The 14,969-nt window shown below is 38.4% G+C and overlaps 1 protein-coding gene across 2 annotated transcripts in view; it reads right to left on the reverse strand.

Moving 5' to 3' along the window:
* The window catches only part of PROS1 (protein S), a 55,796-nt gene extending 41,425 nt beyond the window's left edge, over positions 1–14,371 (reverse strand). Inside the window, exon 1 of one of the 2 annotated variants that reach the window (XM_063448778.1) lies at positions 14,117–14,371. In XM_063448778.1, coding sequence (XP_063304848.1) covers positions 14,117–14,198 — 82 coding nt within the window. In that variant the 5' untranslated portion in view covers positions 14,199–14,371. The remainder of the gene's footprint in view (positions 1–14,116) is intronic. The other variant, XM_063448770.1, reaches the window with a different exon arrangement.
* Positions 14,372–14,969: the final 598 nt, after the last annotated feature.

Below are 14,969 nucleotides of genomic sequence, written 5' to 3' on the forward strand. Positions count from 1 at the left end.
AGAAGAGAAGAGGCTGTGTGCTGCCTGGGCCCCCGATATTCGCTATCTATGTGTGCAGAGAAAGAAAGTGGGGCCCAGGACTGCCAGAGCAGTCCGGGCCCCCCAGGGCCGCCGGGCCCGTGACAACCGTCATGGTTGTCACCCCCTGATGGCGGCCCTGTGCACATATACAATATAATAGCTCATATACGCACAAATACAACGATACAAAGCAATTACAGTAAAAATAACACAAGCAGAATACAGCAGCATACACACCTCAATTTAAAAAAATAGGATCGGCACGCTATGGGACATCACAATCCTATATCGGCACAGTGCTGCTAAAAGGTTGCCTACCCCTGGTCTATACATTGCAGGGCTAAGTTAATAGGGACACTGCACCAAGATCACTTCCATTATATGAAGTAGTCTGGGTATCTTTAGTGTTCCTTTATTTATTTATTTATAAAATATTTTACCAGGAAAGATACATTGAGATTTCTCTCGTTTTCAAGTACCGGTATGTCCTGGGTCCACAAAACATTGCGTTGTTACATTAGGGTACAATAAAATACAAAAACAATATTAATACACAATATATATAAAATTGAACATGGAACAGGTAGGGAACATATAACCAACCATGACATGTGCATTCTGTTTTGAGGTATGTAGAGAGGGATCTCTTAAAGGACTTTAGGCTTGGGAAAGATTTTAAGTGTGCGGGAGGTCGTTCCACAATTGCGGCGCTCTGTAGGAGAAGGAGGATTGGGCTGCTTTCTTTTTGTATTGAGGTACACTAAATAAAGTGAAGATGAAGGGTGCGTCTGGATTCCAGCGACAGCCAGTTTAGTTGTTTTAGCATGTCACAATGGTGGGTCCTGTAATTACATTGTAGCACAAATTGGCAGAACGAGTTATACAATGTATTGAGTTTATTAATGTGGGATTGCCATTAAGATGCATATACCACATCAGGCATAGGCAGCCTTCGGCACTGCAGATGTTTTGGACTACACCTCCCATGATGCTTTTCCAACATTATGTGTGTAGGAGCATTATGGGGGATGTAGTCCACAACATCTGGAGTGCCGAAGGTTGCCTATCCCTGTACTACATCCCCATAATCAATGATTGGCATCAGCATTTGCTGTACAATTTTTTTCCTTTATTGTAGGGCTTAGGCAGGATTTGTTTCTGTACAGGACACCTAGTTTTGGATAAAGTTTAGATGCAAGTTTTTCGATCCGATACATAAGATCGAAACCAGGTTAGCAAACAATCACCAATACCTGAGTTTTTGCAGTAGAATGTTGTGTTCTACTGTGTCAAAGGCCTTTGCAAAATCAAGGAAAATAGCTCCAGTTAGGTCTCCTTGTTCCATGCGAGTTTGGATTTCATTGCAAACTTTTAAGAGGGCAGTTGTAATGGAGTGATTCTGGTGAAAGAGCGATTGATCAGGGGTCAGATAGTTTGATTGTTGGTAGTACTCACATAGTTGCATATGGACACATTTTTCTAAGATTTTTGACAATACCAGGAGCAATGATATTGGGCGATAGTTAGAAACCAAAGTAGTGTCACCACTTTTATGGATAGGCACTACTCTCGCAGTCTTCCAAAGTTTGGGTTTGTATCCAGACACCAAGGATTTGTTAATTAGGGTTGCAACGGGTTTAGCAATTGCCGGCACACTGAGCTTCAACAGCATTGCTGGGATTTGATCAGGTCCAGACTGGTTTTTCATTTTTTGATTATTTAGGTGTTTTTTAATGACACCAATAGGTACAGGTCTAAAAAAGGACTTGTCTATATTGGGTCTTTAAGTATAAAGTGGTGAGATTCCCGATAAACGGGATCTATAGTGTGTCCACAGAATCTTATGTAGGGGTTAACCATTGGGTATATAACAAATATTAGGACTGGAGGTGGTCCCAAGCCCAAGTAAGCTCAGGGGCACCATGAAAAGATTCTATGAGTCTATCCTTGATGGACAAAATTAAAAAACACCTTTATTATAGGGTATAAATTCCCCAGAAAAATAAAGGAAACTTATAAGTAATACTAACACTTCTAATAAAATATAAATTATAAAAATGGGGGAGATAGTAGTATATATATCTGAGATAGGAGTGAGCAGTTAAATAGTACACAGTTCAATCCTTAAATGTAACCATATAACCTAGGGTTCTCTTATAAGTATCTCTTATAAATTAAGCTGTTTACTTAGTATGCTGTAGGATTAGAAATTGATACAATTGGACATTGAAGCCATAAACAATGTATCAATTATATTATCCAGGAACACCCAAGTGCTATGCAGTGTATTGCTGCTTCCTAGTAAATAGTAAGGACTAGCTTAACAAAGTATCTAGGACGTACTGTCTATGGAAGACTGATTGCCCCAAAATGCTTATAGCATGTAGTATGTTGCTGCTTCCTAGTAGACATTAAAGGCTTGCTTGACAAAAATATCTAGGACGTACTGTCTATAAAGGACAGATCGCTCCAAAGGTTCTGTAGCGTAGCCTTGAAATAAGTATCAATTATAGTATCTACGGGTACTCATGCTGCTAACACTGGTGAAGAGTTGCTAAACAGAGATATCTCAACCGTACTAACTGTTGAACACAGATTGCTCCAACATGATATTTACATCAATCTCCCCCCCACCTAGTGAACACACAAGTGCTGGTGATCAATTTAAAAGCATAACCTAACGCACGTTTCGGCGCTATGCAAGCGCCTTTTTCAAAGGTAAATGTGACACTGCCACTGACTCGGTTTTATATCCTACTACCTTAGTCAGATGTCCAATCACAGGGCGCATCCTATTAGCCTCTCGCGCGCCAAAATTTGGATGGGCGGTCTATGTATCTTAGCTCCGCCCCTCCGCGTCATCTTGGGGGCATGTGTCAATACGAGCGCATATGTTACTGATGGCTTGTATATATGATTGTGCCCAGATATATCTCGTAATGGCCTGAGGATATCTAAAGTTGCAAATGGCTTTATTTTATACAGTATATATGTCCAGAGAACGGTTTATTTATTAAAGACACAGTATATTACAAAAATAATGGAGAACAACCATATGCTTATCTAGAGATGTCTTTCTAACCATCTCTTTGATAATAAGGAAATGATTTCATGGTAAAATATGAGTGCAACAGAATAATGTAAAGCACTGCTGAGTATTAGATTATTCTATGTTGGCTCTATATATCCTCTTTATATGAAGTCATTGTATATCTCTTTAAATGGAAATAACCATTTTTATGCTTTGGACATATATAACACTAAATTACTGGTGACAATAGATACGCATGAGTGCATATGAGTATTAGATTATTCTATGTTGGCTCTATATATCCTCTTTATATGAAGTCATTGTATATCTCTTTAAATGGAAATAACCATTTTTATGCTTTTGACATATATAACACTAAATTACTGGTGACAATAGATAAGCATATGGTTGTTCTCCATTATTTTTGTAATATACTGTGTCTTTAATAAATAAACCGTTCTCTGGACATATATACTGTATAAAATAAAGCCATTTGCAACTTTAGATATCCTCAGGCCATTACGAGATATATCTGGGCACAATCATAAATACAAGCCATCAGTAACATATGCGCTCGTATTGACACATGCCCCCAAGATGACGCGGAGGGGCGGAGCTAAGATACATAGACCGCCCATCCAAATTTTGGCGCGCAAGAGGCTAATAGGATGCGCCCTGTGATTGGACATCTGACTAAGGTAGTAGGATATAAAACCGAGTCAGTGGCAGTGTCACATTTACCTTTGAAAAAGGCGCTTGCATAGCGCCGAAACGTGCGTTAGGTTATGCTTTTAAATTGATCACCAGCACTTATTGTGTGTTCACTAGGTGGGGGGGAGATAGATGGGATTAGAAGGAGATTGATGTAAATATCATGTTGGAGCAATCTGTGTTCAACAGTTAGTACGGTTGAGATATCTCTGTTTAGCAACTCTTCACCAGTGTTAGCAGCATGAGTACCCGTAGATACTATAATTGATACTTGTTTCAAGGCTACGCTACAGAACCTTTGGAGCGATCTGTCCTTTATAGACAGTACGTCCTAGATATTTTTTGTCAAGCAAGCCTTTAATGTCTACTAGGAAGCAGCAACATACTACATGCTATAAGCATTTTGGGGCAATCAGTCTTCCATAGACAGGACGTCCTAGATACTTTGTTAAGCTAGTCCTTACTATTTACTAGGAAGCAGCAATACACTGCATAGGACTTGGGTGTTCCTGGATAATATAATTGATACATTGTTTATGGCTTCAATGTCCAATTGTATCAATTTCTAATCCTACAGCATACTAAGTAAACAGCTTAATTTATAAGAGATACTATCTATCCTCATTCCATACAGGGCCCTTAGTCTCCTTTACAATCAGAAGGTATTATCTACCTCCTATATAGACTACATGGATTCTTAAAGGAACTCTAGGTTATATGGTTACATTTAAGGATTGAACTGTGTACTATTTAACTGCTCACTCCTATCTCAGAGATATATACTACTATCTCCCCCATTTTTATAATTTATATTTTATTAGAAGTGTTCGTATTACTTATAAGTTTCCTTTATTTTTCTGGGGAATTTATACCCTATAATAAAGGTGTTTTTTAATTTTGTCCATCAAGGATAGACTCATGGAATCTTTTCATGGTGCTCCTGAGCTTACTTGGGCTTGGGACTATATTGGGTCTTTGCAAATTTAGTGGTGCCTGATCCACATTTGTAGTTTCAGGATGCGTGTCATTTATTAGCTTGGCAATCAGGGCAGTAGAGCATTCGACAAAATAATTGTTAAAGGCATTTGCTACATCTAAGGGAAGTTGCAGGGTTTGGTTATCTACTTTGACAGTGGAGGGTTGGGAGTGGATTGGGGGAGTTTGTAATTTATTTATGACTTTCCAAAAGTTTCTAGGGTTTGATAGGTTATTGTTCAGATTTTCACAGAAATATTGGGCCTTGGCCAATTTTGTCTGTTTTGTGCATATATTTCGCCATTGTCTATATGCACAGTGATCATTCATAGAGACAGTACGCTTGAACTTTGACCACAAAGAATCCCGAAACTGGTACAATTGGATAAGGTAAGCTTTGACCCAGTTCATATGTGCTCCTTTTACCCTCACCTTATGCAGCGGGGCATGCAAATTCCAAATTTGTAGGAGTTTAGACTGAAAGAATTCAACAGCACAGTCTAGATCTTGGATAATGTTTAATCTGTGCCATGGGAGGTTCTTGATGTCATTGAGAAAGGATTCAAGATTACATTTTTTAAAGGACCTGGTGATTTTAATCTTGGGAGAGGATTTAATAGCCTTTATTTTGCGCAGGCAGTACACTAAACAGTGATCACTGAAACTGTTTGGGAGAACACCGGCCTCCTGGATTCTATCAGGAGAAGTGGAGAGAATCCAATCGAGCAGGGTATGGTTATGGATTTTAATGTTTATGCAAGTTGGGGAGGAGATTAATTGCGTTAGCTGCAAAGTCTTAAACAGCGTGCAAGAACTATTATTTTTAGGATTCAGCCAATCAATATTAAAATCTTCAAAGACCAACAGTTCACTTTTTGGGTTTTGAGCTATGGTTTCACTAAGGAGATGGGCTATGTCAGATAGGGAATGCACTGGGGAGCTAGGTGGGCGGTAGATTCCTGCAACAATTATTGCTTTCCTGCACGGGATCTCAATTGTGCCAGAAAGGAAATCAAAGGTGGTAGAAGGGCTAAAGTTTTGTAAGGGGGTAAACTTTATAAAATTTTCAACATAAATAACAATGCCTCCTCCTCTCTTTACTCTGTCATGTCTAAAATATGAATAACCCTGTATTGCAATGGCAGTATCTGGTATTTTAGTCGTTACCATGATTCTGAGAGTACAATGATTTTTGTTTGGCGATTTAGTGAATGGGATACTTTATAATTTTGTGAGGTTGGGGCAGGAGGGCTATTTTTTATAACTCTCCACCAGCACTCAGCAGATAAGTTACAGGAACAGAGCATGCCATGGTGTATGATAATGTGTGTGCTTATGCTGGTAGTTATGTGAACAAAATTGGATTGAGAAAATGGTTATAAAGAATAACAGTATGGTTAAATTTGGATTCATGTTAGTGGTATGAGGTGTGTAGTTGAAAATGAAACAGAAATTGTGAAAAACAAAAATTAAATAAAAGTATATAATATTGGTTTGAGATAAATATCTATTTGTAGGGAGAGAGGGTATGTGTTCTATAGGGTTAAGAGATTGGAAGGGTGTGCTGATCAGTGTTTGCATCTGTCATTTCAGGAGATTGAATGTTGTGTGGGAGACTATCTATAAATGAGGAAATGAGCATGGGGTGGGTGGATGAGGGGTAGGGCAGGAGGGGAATAAGTCTTCCAGAAGGCTACCTGTTTCAAACGGCTGTGGAACAGCTGATTGAGCTCTGGGTTCTTTGCTGGGCTGGGTATGTTTAAAAATCAGACTGTGGGAGAGAGATGTATATTAGGGTCAGATGGGCTAAGAGATGGGGTGGGGGGGGCATAGATGGACATTTGATTTAAGGTCATTTAAGGAAAAACAAAGGGTAAGATTGAGAATTACAGAGATAAGACAGAGGTATTTATGTAGGGAAATAAAACCATTAAACAAAGAACAAGAAAGATATATGGGCCTGAGCTGGTTAAAGGGACACTATAGTCACCTGAACAACTTCAGCTTAATGAGGTTGTTCAGGTGAGAACTATAGCTCCCTGCAGCCTCTCTCATGTAAACACTGTATTTTCTGAGAAAATACAGTGTTTACATTGAAAGCTAGGAACACCTCCAGTTGCAGTCACTCAGTGTGAACCAGAGGGACTTCGGAGTTGATAGAGGCATAATAAGCCTCCATCCACTCAGACCTGCTGTCATCAGAGCACAGGGCGGCTCTGTGCACAGCATCCTGTGATTCAGTATCTCCTCCCTCTGCATGCAGACACTGAACTTTCCTCACAGAGATTCATTGATTCAATTCATCTCTATGAGGAGATGCTGATTAGCCAGGGCTGTGTTTGAATCATGCTGGCTCTGCCCCTGATCTGCCTCTTTGTCAGTCTCAGCCAATCCTATGGGGAAGCACTGTGATTGGATCAGGCTACCACATGTCAGCAGACTGCTTATTTTTCTAAATCTAACAGCATGCAGATTTACAGCTTCAGGCTTGAATACAATAAGATTTTTTACTATATGTATGGAGGCTTGAGGGGCCCAGGGGGGCTAGATGGTGGTGTTAACACTATAGGGTCAGGAATACATGTTTGTGTTCCTGACCATATAGTGATCCTTTAAACTAGCTTTTAACATGATGGGCAAAGGCAAAGGTGATAAAATACTTTGCATGATTAGAACAGGCTGTAGTTACAATGACATGAAAATATATACATTGAAAATAATAAAAAAAAAATAATAGTCACTAAATATCAAAACACACAGACACAACAAAATTAACAGGGTATGTAGAAATAAAATGAAATGTCTTAATATCAAGTGAAAGATAAAAAGTGAATAAATGCTATAAGGAAGAAAAAAATAGCATATATAGGTCACAATTTACCCCATACATGCAATGTAATAATCATACCTTCCATATGTCACATGTCCGTCTTTGCTATCTACCTCCTCTATGGGTGCTCAGAATACCCAGTGGGTATAAGGGTATTTTTGCACAAGAAACAAAACACACAATAATATGCAATTTATTTAAATGCTATCACAAAGTTTCAAAGTAAAAAACTCGCTGTAATCTATGGTATATATAAGCATTGAAGACCTCCATAGTTATATTTCACAACAATGTGCAGTGTGTGAATGTATACATCATCAAGTCCACAGCAATACAACTCATGACATGTGTGGAGTGTAAGCAGTGTGTACAAGTATATCATAGGGCTCTCACAGTAAAATGCAGTGTATGAATGTGCGTAATGTATTAGGTCCACAGTAATAAAATGCTAAGAAATATGTGGAGTATAAGAGAATATCACATAGCTCCAGAGCAATAAAATTCACAATAGTGTGTCAAGTGCATGAGAGAATCTCAAAACTCCACCGTAACTTGTGGGGTGTATGTGGAGTATATGATTGTATCACAAGGCGCCATAGAAATAAATCTCACAGTAAGTAATAATAATGATAAATAATGTAATAATAAAAATAATATAATAATGATAAATAATGTAATAATAAAAATAATATAATAATGTGCTGACTGAATGTGGAGTACATCAACGTAGGAACCAAAGAAAGTATGAATGAGTAGTCTTTGAAAACAAGCTGAAGCAATATACAGTACCTCAGAAGTCATTGCTATTCTTGTCTTATACAGGGAGTGCAGAATTATTAGGCAAGTTGTATTTTTGAGGATTAATTTTATTATTGAACAACAACCATGTTCTCAATGAACCCAAAAAACTCATTAATATCAAAGCTGAATATTTTGGAAGTAGTTTTTAGTTTGTTTTTAGTTTTAGGGGGGTATCTGTGTGTGCAGGTGACTATTACTGTGCATAATTATTAGGCAACTTAACAAAAAACAAATATATACCCATTTCAATTATTTATTTTTACCAGTGAAACCAATATAACATCTCAACATTCACAAATATACATTTCTGACATTCAAAAACAAAACAAAAACAAATCAGTGACCAATATAGCCACCTTTCTTTGCAAGGACACTCAAAAGCCTGCCATCCATGGATTCTGTCAGTGTTTTGATCTGTTCACCATCAACATTGCGTGCAGAAGCAACCACAGCCTCCCAGACACTGTTCAGAGAGGTGTACTGTTTTCCCTCCTTGTAAATCTCACATTTGATGATGGACCACAGGTTCTCAATGGGGTTCAGATCAGGTGAACAAGGAGGCCATGTCATTAGATTTTCTTCTTTTATACCCTTTCTTGCCAGCCACGCTGTGGAGTACTTGGACGCGTGTGATGGAGCATTGTCCTGCATGAAAATCATGTTTTTCTTGAAGGATGCAGACTTCTTCCTGTACCACTGCTTGAAGAAGGTGTCTTCCAGAAACTGGCAGTAGGACTGGGAGTTGAGCTTGACTCCATCCTCAACCCGAAAAGGCCCCACAAGCTCATCTTTGATGATACCAGCCCAAACCAGTACTCCACCTCCACCTTGCTGGCGTCTGAGTCGGACTGGAGCTCTCTGCCCTTTACCAATCCAGCCACGGGCCCATCCATCTGGCCCATCAAGACTCACTCTCATTTCATCAGTCCATAAAACCTTAGAAAAATCAGTCTTGAGATATTTCTTGGCCCAGTCTTGACGTTTCAGCTTGTGTGTCTTGTTCAGTGGTGGTCGTCTTGCAGCCTTTCTTACCTTGGCCATGTCTCTGAGTATTGCACTCCTTGTGCTTTTGGGCACTCCAGTGATGTTGCAGCTCTGAAATATGGCCAAACTGGTGGCAAGTGGCATCTTGGCAGCTGCACGCTTGACTTTTCTCAGTTCATGGGCAGTTATTTTGCGCCTTGGTTTCTCCACACACTTCTTGCGACCCTGTTGACTATTTTGAATGAAACGCTTGATTGTTCGATGATCACGCTTCAGAAGCTTTGCAATTTTAAGAGTGCTGCATCCCTCTGCAAGATATCTCACTATTTTTGACTTTTCTGAGCCTGTCAAGTCCTTCTTTTGACCCATTTTGCCAAAGGAAAGGAAGTTGCCTAATAATTATGCACACCTGATATAGGGTGTTGATGTCATTAGACCACACCCCTTCTTATTACAGAGATGCACATCACCTAATATGCTTAATTGGTAGTAGGCTTTCGAGCCTATACAGCTTGGAGTAAGACAACATGCATAAAGAGGATGATGTGGTCAAAATACTCATTTGCCTAATAATTCTGCACTCCCTGTATATACTTTCTCTGCTGTAAAGTGCTAACTGCACCCATTACAGAGCAATGAGCATATGGTAAACCATGCAGTTTTCTATAGTGGTGAAGTGTCGCTGGAAGGCTATAAGTAGAATCGGTTCTAGACCTGTTTAAAGGAACACTGCAGACAGCATGACTAATACAGTTTCCTGTATTGGTTATAGTATTAGGAGTGCCCTGGTGCACCACCATGGTAAGTAATCAAATCATTTCAGAATGGTTTCACTAAATAGGGTCTGCCGGATGCTGCTCCCCACCTCCACTACTAATGACGGAGAACCAAAAGCTCTCTATATTTGCAGAGCTTCAGGTCTTGGCTGAGAGTGATCAGTTGATGCGTTCAGCCACTGAGCTAGACCTGTACTGCATGGCTTAGCTCCTGCTTAGGAGTTTCTGGCCCTCTGGTGTTAATAGAGGAGAAACGGAGCAGACCCCTGCTAATCTGGCAAAACTTACTGAAGCAGTTTGGCTTCTTAGAATGGGTGGCCAGGATACTCCTGCAATTTCTCACAAATAAAGCAATTATTCAATAAAGGTGCACAACTTTTACAAATGCATGTTTACATTTATAGTATATTTAGGTCAGTCTTCCCACTGCTATTGTTGCATCTTATTGAAATGTAATTGTTAAGAGCTATGTGAAAAAGCTAATGAACTCCTTAAAAATATGTTTTATTATTTCCAACAGTAAAATATTATATTTTAAAAGTCACACCATCATGACTGGTGAGATCTCATTCTCCTCTCTAGATTATTTAGGGAAGCTCTGTCCTCCCTCCACACACACGTCCTGCACTCATGGAGGAGTATATGAGTGTATTGCATGCCTTCACTGCAATAAAAATACAATAATGTGACTAGTGAATCAAAGATGTATGAGTGCAATAAATGGCTAAATTGAAAAAAATGTCAGTAATGTGTGGAGTGTGTAAAATATTATCTTTGGCTACTTAAAAAGTTCGGGGGTATGCATAAGTGGCAAATATACACTGAATTTGTCACAGTAAATAAAACAAATAAAGTGGTGAGAAAGTATTGAACATTATTATTGAACTATTAAACATTCCTTTATGTTTTCCTTGGTATATTACCAAACAACTGCATGGGTGCTAACTCACTGGCCCACAGACCAGCTCAGCAAAGAATATTATGTTGTTACATTGACTGTGCATGCCCCTGATAGGGTTCTGTGTTACTTTGCATAATATTAGATATATTTCATTCCAAGGATTCTTAAATCTGAGAGGTTTCACATATTACTATAATATTAGTTTATATGTTAGGGTTGTTCTTAAAGGAATACTATAGTTACCTAAATTACTTTAGCTAAATAAAGCAGTTTTAGTGTATAGATCATTCCTCTGCAATTTCACTGCTCAATTCACTGTCATTTAGGAGTTAAATCACTTTGTTTCTGTTTATGCAGCCCTAGCCACACCTCCCCTGGCTATGATTGACAGAGTCTGCATGAACAAAAAAAACTGGTTTCACTATCAAACAGATGTAATTTACCGTAAATAAAAGCTCAATCTCTAAATTTAACTTTAATCACATACAGGAGGCTCTTGCAAGGTCTAGCAAGCTATTAACATAGCAGGGGATAAGAAAATCTTAATGAAACAGAACTTGCAATAAAGAAAGCCTAAATAGGGCTCTCTTTACAGGAAGTGTTTATGGAAGGCTGTGCAAGTCACATGCAGGGAGGTGTGACTAGGGTTCATAAACAAAGGGATTTAACTCCTAAATGGCAGAGGATTGAGCAGTGAGGCTGCAGGGGCATGTTCTATACACCAAAACTGCTTCATTAAGCCAAAGTTGTTCAGGTGACTATAGTGTCCCTTTAATTAATTATTCATTTTTAAACCGATTTATTTATAAAGTACCCCCAACATATTTGAAAACGAGAGAAATCTCAATGTATCCATCCTGGTAAAATATTTTAGAAAATAAATAAATATTTTGAGGCAGGGTTATTTCATTTGCCGCCTTCAAACTCTTTATGCAGCAATTGGACTCAAATTGTTGGACCACGCATTATTCCCCTAAATTTGTAGTAGGCCTCAAAAGATTGTTCATAGAAGAAAATTGTAGGCCTAGATTGTCTTAGTAAGAATTTCTGTTTAGGGACATTGTAGTGAGAATAACCCCACAACATAATGCCATACCTCCCAAGTGTCCCTATTTAGGAAGGAGAGTCTGTATTTTCAGTCCAAATCCCTTTGACCCTCTTTTCTATTCTAAAGTCCCTATTTTCCACACTGTTGGTGTGTCTAAGTGTAAAACAGAAATCCACAGCAATAATACTCACAATATGTGTCTTTAAATGACAGTAAATATGTTTAGAAATCAGACTGCCTTAAGTAAGATACGTTGCTCATTTATATTTTGGTTGTATAAATTGTTATTAGTAAGTCACCTATCACATGTTTCTCATAATAACCCCACCTCTTGCCACACCCCCACTCACACTCCTAAAATTAAAGTGCCTTCTTTGTCCATTTCAAATGTTGTGAGGTGAGTGATAGCGACTATCAGAAATAACAATCAAATAGCTATTACAGGAAAATGCACACTACGGGTAACATAGAGAATATTATGTACTAAGCATCACAAATCAAAACAGAACAACACAAAATGTTGCGCACATATTTTGTTCCTATGGAAAATCATGTGGAGGAATTCTTTACTGCAAACGACCAATTAATTGTGTAATACAGCATAATTCACAACATATATAAATTTAGGCATTTGTGTCAAAAGTTAGATAACACTCTGAATAAGAATTAGCAAGAAATGTTGGATAATCCCCTAAATGCGTAGGCATTGCTCTCAATGCACATACATATTGAGCAATACCATAAGAAGTTATCTAAAAACCACACAAGAACAATCTTGGGAGTTGGAACACATCAGCAAGTTTGGCTTTATTAGCAAAATCTTAAAATCGATTACATATAAATTAAATCAATCGTAATTGTAATAACACTTAAACATGATAGAATAAGGGAATGAAAAAAAAGCACAAAAAATGTTGTTGACAAAACAAATTGGATGAACTAATGTTATTAAAGTTAAAGGGTTAACATGTGAATCTTACACACATCTATCTATCTAGTTAGTGAATTAATATATATACGAACTGTTAAAGAAAGTGAAAACAAAACATTTCTGTTTACACTATGTATAGAATATTACAAGTAAATAGTTACGTATGGATTTACTTGCAGGTAAAATGTAAGCAATGTGATTATTTTCTTTTTGCCCTGTTTTTTTTTTTCATGATCATGACCGCCTTTAGTGGAGAATACCACTTAAGGCGGTTATGATCATCCAAAAAAAAAAAAATAGGGCAAACTGATTTTTCAATAAACAGTACCCCAGAAATCAATACTACTCTTGCCATTTATAAATATAGAGCAATCAATTCTTCTCAAACTGCCTGGGCTTAGTTTTGATAAATAAAACCCACACTGGTGAGTGAATGTGTACAGAGCAACCTATGATAACAGGGGTGAACAAACAATGGAATCAAACAGAACAAAAAGTAAGCTGGCTGTGTTCATGACACAAGCTCTTGATCATCATTGCACTGTGGCTGTGTACAGGCTATCTACTGAAATTAAGCTGCCTGCTAAATGTTCCTTTAACTCTCAGGATATATTTAATACCTTACATATTCCAAGAGCGAAATAATGCTCTTACACAATGTATATCATCACTGTAATCCACTAGACACGTCTGAAAGCTCTCTGCTCACCTGGGTTACACTGCAGACATAACACAGCTTCCATAACAACTCAGACAACAAAAGAAAATGATTTAATATTTTGTTTCCTGCCAATACAAAAGTATCTCCAAAACAGAGGTTGTAGAGATTAGAATATGTTTTGCTCGTGTGATTTTTAAAGCAATCAGATAGGAGTGATCACAAAAAATAAGGAGAATGTATCAACTCTTGGAATGCTACAGGAAGCATGTGTGTTCCAGTATTTGGTGTCTGGTTACTTATGTAGCATTGTATTGCACACATTGTCTCCACCAGGTCCATATACTTAAAAAAGAGAGCAATCTCCATGATCTTGGTGGCAGGGCACTTTATGAAGGGATATAAAGTCTATCTCAGAGGGTTAAACATTGCAGGGAGTGAATACTTACATGTGCGCCCCTGGCAGTAGATATCCAGTTGGATGAGAGATGAAGTTAGGATAAGGGCACAGAGTTTGCCCAGTAGCTGCATGCTTCAGTTTGATGCACAGGAAGAGATTCCTGTACTGCCTCTGCCTGATCCCTGATCAGTGTGGTCTGTGAGCTCAGCTCAGCCGCTCGTTCAGTGCACTGGGCTGGGGGGGAGCTGTAAACAGGACTCAGGAGGGAGGCCCCATGATCCCAGGGCAATTCCAGGAAACATCCCTCCCCTGTAAACTGACATGACCAGTACACAAACAAGGCTTGATGGGATCAGGTATCCACAAATATCATTCAGTTCTGGAGAACAGGGGGGTATTGCAAAACCACTGTTTACATTGCAGCATATGCTTTCCAAACTTTCAGTATTACTGACTTGGCTTTAATGGATTGCTTTTAAAAACACATACAAGATGCAGGCAGTGGGAGATACCAAAAGATAAACATTATCAAAGACACTAAAAGGCAAAGAGCCAATAAGCTGCTTCACCCTCAGGCCATCCCTAATGGAGCCCATGCTGTACCAGCATGTATCAAAACAAAACAACAGCTGGCTGACTGCACATGCTGAGACTACCTATAAATGCAGGAAAAGCAACCTGAGTATATGCCAGGGTTTTTTTATTTGGCCCTTCAGTTGTTGGCACACTACAAGGCAAACAATCTTCTACCAACCATTAGAGAATTGCCTAAAAACAGCTAAAAAAAAAAAACCCAATGCTTATGTTCTATATACACAAAAAGAAAAGAAAAAAGAAGGTTCAGAGATTAAATGTGTGGAACAATGTATTAGATAATTGGAAACACTTGTGAGCGGCATTTT

The sequence above is a fragment of the Pelobates fuscus genome, chromosome 1 (assembly GCF_036172605.1).
Source record: "Pelobates fuscus isolate aPelFus1 chromosome 1, aPelFus1.pri, whole genome shotgun sequence".
In the NCBI taxonomy this organism is placed as follows: Eukaryota; Metazoa; Chordata; class Amphibia; order Anura; family Pelobatidae; genus Pelobates; species Pelobates fuscus.